Genomic DNA, 11,047 nt, shown 5'->3' on the forward strand with positions numbered 1-11,047 from the left:
GAGAAAAATCTTTAAAGAAGATGGGGGCCAAAAGGATACATTACACACAGAAACAAAAATTAAAGTGGTAGCACATTTCTCATCCAGGAAAGAAATTCAAGGCAGACAACAGGGGAGCAATATCTTTAAATTACTGAAAGAAAAGAAGTGTCTACCTAGAATGCGAACTCAGCAAAAACATCTTTCAAAAACGAAGGCAAAGTAAAGACTTTTCAGATACATAAAATAATTTGTCACTAGTAGGCATGTACTACAAGAAATATAAAAGTTCTTTGATCAAAAGAAAAAATGATACCAGCTAGAAGTCTGCATCAACATAAAGGGACGGGACATTGGAAACGGTTACAATGTGAGTAAACACAAAAGCCTTTTAAAAATTCTGATTAAAATTTACTTTGAAGATAAATGACTGCTTAGAGAAAACACAATCTCAACATATTTTGAGTTAATGTCAAAATAAAATGTATGATGACAGTAGCACAAAGCTCTGCCCACACTGGGGAGGGAAATGTGCTTTACTCAGTCACTAGTTCACATGTGAATCTCCTCCAGAAACACCCTCACAGACATACCCAGAATAATTGTGACCAAATGTATGGGCACCTCATGGCCCTGTTGACACATAAATTAACCATCCCAATATAATAGTAATAATAATGCCATGATAATTCTGGACAGCCTCTAAAGGCTGAGACTGATCTGAGAGGCGTAGTAGAACCAAAACTTTCTCTGCAGTGGACCTTGGGCACGGATCTGACTTCTGGCCCCCAGAAGCCACTCACAGAGGAATGCTGTCCAGTCTGGGCCCACCCATGCCAGACCCTCCTGATGACAAAGGAAGAGCTGCGGCACCTCCACAGGCTGAGGCATGGGGAATTCGCCTTTCCCAGTGCTATGAAAGAGCACACTGCCCACCAGCCCCCCAAAACTTGGGCTGACAGGCTGCCCCTACCCACCATCCTACAGTTATCAGTCAGACTCCTTGAGGAAAGCAATTTTTTTAATTAAGTTATCATTGATACAATCTTATGAATATTTCACACTAGCAGCATTGTGGTTATTACATTCAACCATATTATCAAGTCCCTCCCCAACACCCCATTGCAGTAACTATCCATCAGTGTAGTAAGATGCTATAGTCACTGCTTGTCTTCTCTGTGCTATGCCTTCCCTGTGCCTCCCCCTCTACATTATGTATGCTAATCATAATGCCCCTTAATCCCCCTCTCCCTCCCTCCCCACCCGCCCTCACCAACCCCTTCCCTTTGGTAACCCCTAGTCCCTTCTTGGAGTCTGTGAGTCTGCTGCTATTTTGTTCCTTCAGTTTCGCTTCGTTGTTATACTCCACAAATGAGTGAAATCATTTGGTACTTGTCTTTCTCCACCTGGCTTATTTCACTGAGCATAATACCCTCTAAGTCCGTCCACGTTGTTGCAAATGGTAGGATTTTTCTTCTTATGGCTGAATAATATGAGGAAGGCATTTTTGTAAGCGCAGGATCTCATACCGGATTCCCAAAGCATCCACCTGAAAACGTTTCTAGAAGGAAACTATCTCTAGTGAGCTCCCTTTGAATTATGCCCACTCGAAACTACATGAAAATTCTCAAACTTTAGCAGAATTATTCTTTTAGAATTCAAATACTTAGATCCCACCCTCAGAGATTTGTATTCACTAGGTCTCAGGTGTGGCCCAGGAAGTCCCTGATTCCTAGAAGAACTGCTCTAGTCCTGACCAGACCTGGGAAACATTTACAGACAGACCTTTTCATGGAGCAACATTCTACAGAGCCCAGGATTGTGTTAAAATTCTCTTACATTCTCACACATGCCATACAAAAGAAGTCAATCTGACAAAAAAGTAAATCCTGCATGATTCCATTTATACAAAATCCTAGAACAGGTGAAATTAATCTGTAGTGATAGAATTCAGTGGCTGCTTGAGAAGGGGCACATGAGTATCTGGAGAGGTGAAAATGTTCTCTAAATTCAGTGCTCAGTGTATGAATTTGTCAAAAGTTGTTGACTATCCATTTAAAATGTGTGAATCTTACTATATAAATTATACCTCAATGAAATCATTTTGAGAAGTTATCATGTGTTTACTCAGAAAAATACTTCAGGTATTTAAACACACCATGTTCACATGACATCACATGATTATAGCTATGAGAGTACGTGTGACTCACTGCCTCATTCATGCATTAGGAACCACATGCAGGCAGTAAGTCAGTATCTTATTTGTATCTTACTTAGGCTCCCTTTTTATGTAAGACCAGGAGCAGGGCCTTGTGCACAGTGCTCAGAAGAGAACTGCAGTGAGTGGCCCCACCTTCAGCAAACTCAGTTTTTAGGAAATTCCTGCATATTCCATATTCCTACCCCATACAAGACTCCTCTGGATGGAGGGACACACACACTCCTCAAAGACAAGAAAGTGCTCTGAGAATTAAACAAGCCCCACAGGCTCTGTGACCCTGAGACCCCCTCAGAAATCACCACGGGCCAGCAGGACACACCTCAAGTGGCTGACCCTCCAACTTGTCAACAGCACCCTTGCCTCCTTAGAGTCCTCAGAGGTCAAGAGAAAACCCCGCAGGGACTGCAGGCATGGCTCTGACCTCAGCAATCAGAAGAGCTCTGAATGTGCAGGTCTGGGGACAAAGGGTATCTGTGCATTCGGAAAGGCCTCCAGCAGAAAGCCTGCTGATTGGCAAGTCCTGGGTTCTAGCCCTTGCTCTGCCAGTTGACTCACAGGGTCACCTTGAGCAATCATGGCTACTATTGGGGCCTCAGTTTGCCCATCTATAACTGTAACTTGGGCTGGTTGAATGATTACCAGTTATTATTTGGCTCAAGATCCCATTCTTCAAATGAAACCCCTTGTAGTATCCCAGTAAGAATGGAGGTTATCTGTGACTAAAAATGGGATTCAAAGACCCATGCCCCAGTCTCCCCCTTATTTAACTCTGAGACCCGCTAAGGCTCTTGAAAATTGTTGAAACTGCTAGGCCAGCTGAGCTCCCAATCCACGCAGCTCAACCCTAACTTCATGGAACTCTCCATGACTCCCAGTGACCCAATTCCAGCTGTGACTTCAGGGACCACACAACCTGTGACCTCCTAAAACCTGACACAAGGAACCCCATGCTCTCTCTGACGCAGCTCCAGCACCCTGACCTCAGAATCTGACTACGGACTTGGAATCTCATATAATCTGGGAATCCAGTGTGAAAGAATACTCTCTACACCAGTAACTAGATTGTGGGTATTCTATTGTTCAAACAGTATAGCCCCTGGCTTTTTAAGAAGTTCTTAATCCTCCTCCCATCCCCTAACCTGCCTTCCCTATGATTCAGAAACACCTAGAACTTAGTTCCAAACTTAAATGGCACACCTAGAATAGAGTCACTGCCTGACCTTAATCACAGATCCTTCTCCTCTAAGACCCTGTCTCACGGAAATGCTATTACCTTGTCACTCCAGAGTGCTTAAAATGATGTGCTAGGCACTGTGATATGCACTTTATGCGCATTGCATCTGACCCCCACCACCCTATGAGGTTCACATCGTTATCCCACTATGCAGCTGAAGAAAATGGTGACTCAGGGTCACCGAGAAAGAGCTGGGATTCAGGGTGGGGCCAGGGTTCAGAGGCCAGTTGGAGTGGGCCCAGTTTCCTTAACTGTAAAACAGGTTGACAATCATACCCTCCTAGGTTGCTGGGGGATTAAATGAGACAATCTATGTAAAAGCCCTCAGGATAGCACAGGACCTGCAGTAATTCAATAAAGGTTGGCTCCAAATACTTGCTTCCTACACCACCAGACACAGTCTTTTATAGAAAATAAGATTTATTTTCACATTTAAAGTGAGCACAAATAAATGTTCCAGAAGTGTATCATACACATAATCAGTAGATGTAATTAGACACAGGAAAATCAAAGCTCACCAGAAAATACACACCAACTTTTTCCAGAGCACATGGCACTCACAGGCCATTCCTGTTTTCACCTCAGGAACTCACACTCACTAGGCACAGCTTGCAGGGTTCTGTTCCCAGGTGCATCTGTTTCTACCCCAACTCTCCTCAGAAACAGCAGCAAACCAACGGGATTCACAGTGGCTGGGATAAAAGGCCTCGGCGGTGGCATCCTTCACAGAAGCCCCAATGCTATTCGAGAGGCAAAGCTCTGGGGTTCTGTGGTCTGTGCCACCAACTCAGGTCAATCCACAGGAGGGGGCAGTTAGTGTTACAGTTCCACCTCCAGGAAATCTCATTAATTAAGTTACTCCAATTAGGAAGACAACATTAAACAGATACAACTGCCCTTTTATCACAACAGCTCTCCTCCTTGGTCAAGGGAAAGGCAGAGATGTGCATCTGAAACCAGCCCATCAGTGCCCCCCATGGTCCAAGGAACAGGTAAACGTGGTCTGGGCCGCCACAGGCAATGCCTGATGAGGAGTGGGGACATGATGTCCAGGTCAGTTGTCCAGAAATGGGGCTGTGAGGAAGGGCAGATGTTGGGGAAGCAGTCTGGTGAGTCCTGTGGAGGTCCAATATTCCTGAGCCTTCCTCAAGCACACACAGTGACAGTGGGTGGGCACAGCCAACTCTTCCAGGCACCTCTGCTGGGAGCCCGAGGCGGCCCCCTGGCTGAGTCAGCACACATGGCCGCTGCTACTGGTCTAGCGCCCTGGCCGCGGCAGGTTAGCTCAACTGGCCACAGTCTGTGATGACGATCTTCTTGGACGTCTTCCCACTCTTGGAGCCAAAAGATTCTATTTTCTTCACGACATCCATGCCCTCTTTGACATGGCCAAACACAACATGCTTGCCATCCAACCTGTGAGGCGAGCCAGGTAAGAGTAAGAGGACTGCAATGTCACCCAATGTCACGGTCATTTGGCCATGGAATGATTAAGACAGTCATTCTGAAGAGAACCCACACTGAAAAGCCAGACCCACCCTGTAAAGTGCTGGTGTCAAGCTTTGCTGAGTTCTGCTAAACAGCCTGGAGAACGCCTCCCTTCTGGGGCATGTTCTGCCTCGCAGTCTGCATGCCCGTGCCCTTGCCCTTGGAATCCTGGTGACCTCATCTATGAAAAGGGGATCATTCTAGTTCTGCACAGGGAGATATTAAGATACTGACTACTCTGAAGAAATAAGAGGTCTGTGTAAATGGAACTGTCTTAAGCCATGAATTATAAGGTAAGAGCCAAGATGACAACTGTGGAGAAACTATGCAAATCCCGAGCAGCTCTCAACTTGAGAGAGTTCCAAGCATCTAAAAGGGGGTTTAGTCCCATGCCAGTAAGGCTGAGACTGGTTACAGCCAAGGGCAGAGCTGCAGGAGCCACTGGGGCTTCCATGGAAGAAGCAAAGAGCAGGCAGAGCCAGCAACAACCTGCCCAGCCCAACAGCTATGTCCTTTCTGGCCTGGGCCTAGAGGTGGTTATAATATCTCCCCACCACCCAGGTCTCCACAAAGTCCTCAGAAATGAGCTTTATTAAATCTTAGCTCCCAGCCAGCTGTTGTCTGTCCCTCAGCCACAGATGCCTCAGGGATAGGTCATAGGGGGCTTTGGGCAGAGAAACTTACTAGATAGTAGAAAATTTACCAGGGAACACATCCCTAAAATCCATGGACATGTGGAAATGACAGCCTGATGAGAAATCTGCTATGACATTCAAATGCCTGCTGTGTTCCCCAAGGTGCACTCTGAGGTGGAGGTAAGCCAGAGAAATGACAGGCTGAACCGAGCAAACAGGCTTCCCTACAGGTCATCTGGAGGCCTAATATGTTCGCAGCATTTCCCAAATGTATTTGCTAAAAGAACCCCTTTAGTGCGTGTGCAGAACACACTGAGAAAATGCCAGCTGATAGCACGAATGGGAAGCTTAAAAAAGGCAGAGCTGCAAGGACAACCCAAATTCTTCCTCAGTGCTTTCCTGAACTTTCTCCTCCTCAGAGAGACTCACAGCCCAGGTGAGGGCCACCAAGCCAGAGCAGACCGTCCAGTCACAGACTATCTTGCCCTGAGAACACACCCACCCTCTTCCAGCTTCAAGCCCACCCCCATTCCCAGAGGGCCTGCAGCCAGGGGCAGGGAACTCACCAATCTGTCTTTATGGTGCAAATGAAGAACTGGGAGCCATTAGTGTTGGGGCCCGCATTTGCCATGGACAGGACACCTGCAGAAACAAGCAGGAATGAGCCACGCTGCCTCAGGAGGCATCTCACCTAGCAAGTCATTCGGAAGAGCAGACAGCTCAAACCACACCAAGGACATCTGGGTCTGAGGATCCTGAAGCTCGCAGGAGAACCAGGGCCCAGAGGACAAGCTCCCCAGAGCCTGCCCGCCTTTGCTGCAACAGAGAGGAAGGCCTTGTGGAAGCCTTCCGTGGTAGAGCCAGAGCGTCCCCAGCCCCGACACCTAGGCTTTTCCACATTGCATGTTGGGTCTTAAAGGTGACACAATGCTGGGGCTTCACTTAAAGGCTCAGTCCGCTGAAGGAAGGAAGGTGTATCATCGGATACTGAACAATCAATTAGCAGACTGCAGCCTCCCAGGCTTGCCAGGCAGAGCAGAGGCTGAGTCAAAGCTCTGGGGCACTCTGACAGGGACCAGCAGTCCCCACTCACCTGGGCCCACATGCTTCAGTGTGAAGTTCTCATCAGGAAAGCGGCTTCCGTAGATGGATTTCCCTCCTGTGCCATTGTGGTTGGTGAAGTCACCTGCCTGAGAGCAGAGCACCTTCTGAGTGGTCGTCCACTGGGGCTGGCAGGGGTGGGGAGGGCACCACTGCATTGCTGGGACGCAGCCCCCAACCCACCCAAGGCCCATCCAGACAGCAACAACTCAGGCAAAAAGGTAAAAAAAAAAAACAACCCAATGATATAGGGACTAATACAATATGGAAAATAAACAAAAATAAAATAAAGCTTAAGTATTTTCTGCTACAATAACTTCCCTGATTTCCAAATGATTCACTTTTTGTCTAGTAAGTTTTTAAATGATCCCCAAAGGATCTAAAGGCAATTCTGAGATGATTCTTAATAACCTAGAATTTTCTACCCACAACTTTTGGAGGGTCAATAGGGAGGTGGCCAGGGCCCCCCATTCCCACATCTGGTCTGTGGGAGCAGCAACAGCTAATATAGAGCCAGTTCTCTATGATAAGCCCCCCTCCCTGCCCCAGCTTCTCCCCTTACCAGGCCTAATGGGTTTGCCAGGCCTCACAGACCCAGCAAAGACTCCACCCAGGGCTGGCATCTTTCCTCATGGCTTGCCTGAGGCTTCCACCAGGAGCTGCAGCCCAAGCCCCCAACCATGGTCAGATTGCTGCTTTCCTGAGATGGGATCCTCAGGTAAGAGGGTGACCTGACCAGCCCAGCTGAAATACCCACAAATGCCAATGAGGTATCCCCAGAGAAGGATTATTCTAAACCCTGGCCTGGGCCTCCCACTGCTGCCACCTCATGCCTCAGAGAGCCCTCCAGTTTTAGAAGTCCCTGCCCTTGCCTGCAGCTGTTCAGAGGAAGACCTAGCCTGGCCCAGGACATCCACGTCAGCTCCTGCTTCATTTCTAGGCAGAGCTGGGAGGCTCTGCGGCAGAAAGCCACAGGGCCCAGCCAGGCCTGTCCCACTGCCACAGCCTCCCTGACACTCCTGGCATTTGCCACATTCACGTCAGCAGGCCCAGGCCTAACCCACTGCCACTCACCATGATACGACAACAGCCACCAGGTCAGGGTGGAGGGAATGAGGGGAGAATTCCGGGCTGAAAGGACTTCAAAGAGGTCATGACATCCATGCCCCTGCCTCTGCTGGCTTCAGGACATTAACCCTTGTCTTAGCAGGGTCTGACCTAACAGAGAACACCCCCAACATAGCTTGGGTCCTGACCCCTGGAGAAGTTCAACGCCTACCTCAAAACCTCTGACACAGGAACACTAATGTTTTTAAAAACCAGGTAGGACACAGGACTATAGAACATATTCGTTTAACTGGACAGAGAAGCTCTGAGGACAGACCACCATGTCCTCTCCCCGCCACCCTTATCTCTCACACCAAGTGCTCAGCAGGACATGATCAGATTGTCTGAATATGTGGTCCTCCAAAGCCTTAAGATCTACCCCTGAACCATGCCCAACCAACCTCCAATGCCAGGTCTCCCTCCACAGGCTCAGCTTCCCCAACCAGAGAGGCGGGGCCGTCCTGCCACTGGCCCTGCTGCTTCCAGGCAGGGAAGAGCTATGGCAGCCCAGGCAAGCCACAGCCTCTCAGGGTGAGACCAGGCCAATAGAGCAATTAGAGTTGCCCCCACCCTCACCCCCACCCCATTCAGAACTTTCCAGGCACAGGCACGAGCTCACTTGTTGATCCTCCTAACAGTCCCAAGAGGTTCCCCGTTATTATCCTCACTTAGAGAAGTGGAACCCAGGGCACAAACAGGGCTGCAGTACCTGGCACATGAAGGACGGAATCACTCTGTGGAAGGTGGAGCCTTTGTAGCCGAAGCCCTTCTCCCCGGTACACAGGGCTCTGAAGTTCTCTGAGGGTTGGAGGAAGATGCAGTTCAAGAGGGCCAGGCCTCAACTCCAGGGTCACAGCTGGTTTTAGCCAGCTGCCCCTCTAGCCCCCAGGAGGTGAGCAGAGAGTGATAAAGACCCTAGGCCCACCCCCTGGGCCAGCTCTCACTGTGTGACCTGGGACAAGTCCTCTCCTTCCCTGACTTCAGCATCCAAGCACTGTGGCAAGAACACAAGCTAGTGGCTCTTCTAGAACCAGGTCAGTGGGCAGGGTGTCTAAGGGCTGTGTAGCCACAACCCTGCCCCTTCAGGTACTAGGAGAGAAGTTATCCTAGGGGAAACTTCTTTGTACCTTTTCCTGATTCTGAGGCTATGCCTGTCAGGTGGGCAGGGCCAGTACTGAGGCTCAGGGAGGGACAGAAGGCTGCCTTGGGTACCCAGCAGCTGAGCCACACATGGAACTCCCATCTGGTCATCAGTCTCTGTGTGCTGACTCCTCATACACACCAGCCTTGCCTGGCCCCTCTCTCCCATGGAGGCCAGACTCAGAAGGCCCCAGGCCCTGTCTTACCTGCTGTCTTTGGGACGACATCTGCCTTTAGCTGGAGGGAGAGAAGAGGGCCAAGAGAAGACAGTCAGTCCAGAGGCAAGTAAAGGAAGGAAGCTCCTGACCACCAACCCCCACAGCAGCCAAGGAGGCTGAGGAAGCATGGCCTGCCATTCCAGTCCTGTTACTCTCAACCCTCTGGAGGAGGCAGGCTAAGCAGCTATCACTTCTGCCAGCTGCTTCCTGAATCCAAGGCTGGGAGAAGTTGCCTAATGTAATCCTGGCCTACTACGGGGAGTGGGGGCAGAACTGGCAGAGCTACTACTAGGAGGCCCAAAGCAACAGGGACTCAGGGCCTGGAGGAGACGGGGGCCCTGGGAGGAACCAGTCCGTGCTCTCCATGCTCAGATGGGGAGCTGCGGCTGCGAGACAGCAGGAAGGGTGGGGGGAAAGCAGAGGCTGGAGCCCCATCAAGGCCACTTCTTGCCTCCCAGCTTCAAGAGCCCTCCATTTTCCAGGAGAGAAAACTAAGGCTTAACGGAGGCCCCTTTGCTGAAAATGGGGACGGGCCTGAAGGCTGTGGCGTGAACAGCTTCTCTCCATTACCTTAGCTTCCTTCTGTTACCTTTCCTAATATTTTCTTGCTTTGCTTTTCAAAAAGGACCAGGAGTCAGGGGCAAAAGCTGAGTGTCGCCCCCAGGAAGATGGCTGGGGTTGGAGCTGGGATGAAGGGCTCCGAGCACACTGCTCCAACTCTCAGGAGGGCCATTTCGGGGTCCACCTGGTGACCAGAGCCTACCCGGCCGCATCGCCCGCGAGGAGGCGGGCCTGAAACCACCTTTGCCCTTTTCCCAGAGCCCAACCTGAGAGCCGGTTGGCAGGAGCAGGGCCAGGGCCCGCTCAGAGGTAAGGAAAGGCCTCCAGGCGAGCGCCCGCCGAGGCCCGCAGCCCGGCCCTTTAGCCCCGACGCCCACGTGGGCTCGCAGCCCGACTCTAGGCTCGGAACCGCGAGGCCGACCCCTCCCCCACTCCGAGGCCGCCGGCGGGGCCCGGCCCTCTCCGCCCGCAATCTGACCTTGAGCTCTCCCCTCCACACCTCCTCCCCTCCCGCCTCCAGTACTCCAAAGCTCCGAGGGGAGACCAGTGGAGGGCAATCTGATGACCCTGGGAGAGGGGGAAACTGGGGCCCAGAGCCCAGGAGGGGGCGGCAAGATCACCCGGGGAGTCAGACTCAGCGCCGAGCGGGGGTCCAGGGCCCTGCCAGGACCGTTCCCCACGCCCAGTCCAGAGAGGTCCGGTCCAGTGGTCTCACCTCGAGCACCACGCGGCCGAGCGGCTGCCCGTCGGCGCCCACGTCCAGGTACACTAGCGGGTTTCCGGAAGAGGAGGACGGGTTGCGGGTGCCGCCGCCGCTGCAGGCGCGGGCCGCGGGGAGGCGCCGCGGCGCGGAGCGCGGGACCGGGAGCAGTCCGAGCAGGCGGGGGCCACACCGCAGTGCCAGCATGGCAGGCGCGGGTCTGGGGAGACCAGCGGTGTCGGCAAAAACGAAGGACAGCGAGAATCCCGTGAGTCCGGAGGGCAGAGTTTGGGGCACAAGCGCGTCGCCGCTTTTATTGGCCGATGGGCCTCGTGGCCCCGCCTCCGCCCGCCCCGCCCCCTCCGGGCCTCTCCGCTGGCCGCGCAGCCAGGCTGGCTGGTCCGCGGAACTTGAAGTCCCTCGAACTCTCCCCCAGTGGGGTCAAGGAACAGACCTGAAGGACAGACATGACCTCCCAAAGGAAGGCCGGTTCCACTTTGTGAGGGTCCCAGCAGATGAAAACAAAAATGGAAAAAAAGGATAAAACGTGGTTAATTCCAAAATATGAGCATCTATATGGTTTTATTTGAATATAACAAAAATCTACATTGAGCTGTCCCTAGCCCCATTGGCCCTGAAGAGAGAATGAGAGAGACAATGGCC

The 11,047-nt window shown here is 51.4% G+C and overlaps 1 protein-coding gene across 2 annotated transcripts; it reads right to left on the minus strand.

Annotated features, from left to right (window-relative positions):
• Window positions 1-3,836: 3,836 nt before the first annotated feature.
• PPIF (peptidylprolyl isomerase F) lies at window positions 3,837-10,708 on the minus strand. 2 transcript variants are annotated; one of them, XM_037013325.2, is made up of 6 exons: window positions 10,400-10,708; window positions 9,112-9,142; window positions 8,475-8,563; window positions 6,651-6,786; window positions 6,124-6,199; window positions 3,837-4,850 (listed from the first exon to the last, which is right to left on the minus strand). In XM_037013325.2, the coding sequence occupies exons 1-6, from the start codon at window positions 10,589-10,591 to the stop codon at window positions 4,715-4,717; spliced, it is 660 nt and encodes a 219-aa protein (XP_036869220.1). In that variant the 5' UTR covers window positions 10,592-10,708; the 3' UTR covers window positions 3,837-4,714. The 2 variants fall into 2 exon arrangements, with proteins under 2 accessions (XP_036869220.1, XP_036869222.1); XM_037013327.2 differs by having other exon boundaries at window positions 6,651-6,747; window positions 10,400-10,689.
• Window positions 10,709-11,047: the final 339 nt, after the last annotated feature.

Source organism: Manis javanica, chromosome 7, assembly GCF_040802235.1.
Source record: "Manis javanica isolate MJ-LG chromosome 7, MJ_LKY, whole genome shotgun sequence".
NCBI lineage: Eukaryota > Metazoa > Chordata > Mammalia > Pholidota > Manidae > Manis > Manis javanica.

What these genes read in the sequence shown, in the direction of transcription:
- PPIF (XM_037013325.2), bottom strand. Translation starts at nt 10,591, where the DNA reads ATGCTGGCACTGCGGTGTGGCCCCCGCCTGCTCGGACTGCTCCCGGTC. An exon ending in TGTCGTCCCAAAGACAGCAG is followed by an intron (nt 8,564 to 9,111) that starts GTAAGACAGGGC and finishes TCCAACCCTCAG; the next exon opens with AGAACTTCAGAGCCCTGTGT. An exon ending in ACTGAAGCATGTGGGCCCAG is followed by an intron (nt 6,200 to 6,650) that starts GTGAGTGGGGAC and finishes TTGTTTCTGCAG; the next exon opens with GTGTCCTGTCCATGGCAAAT.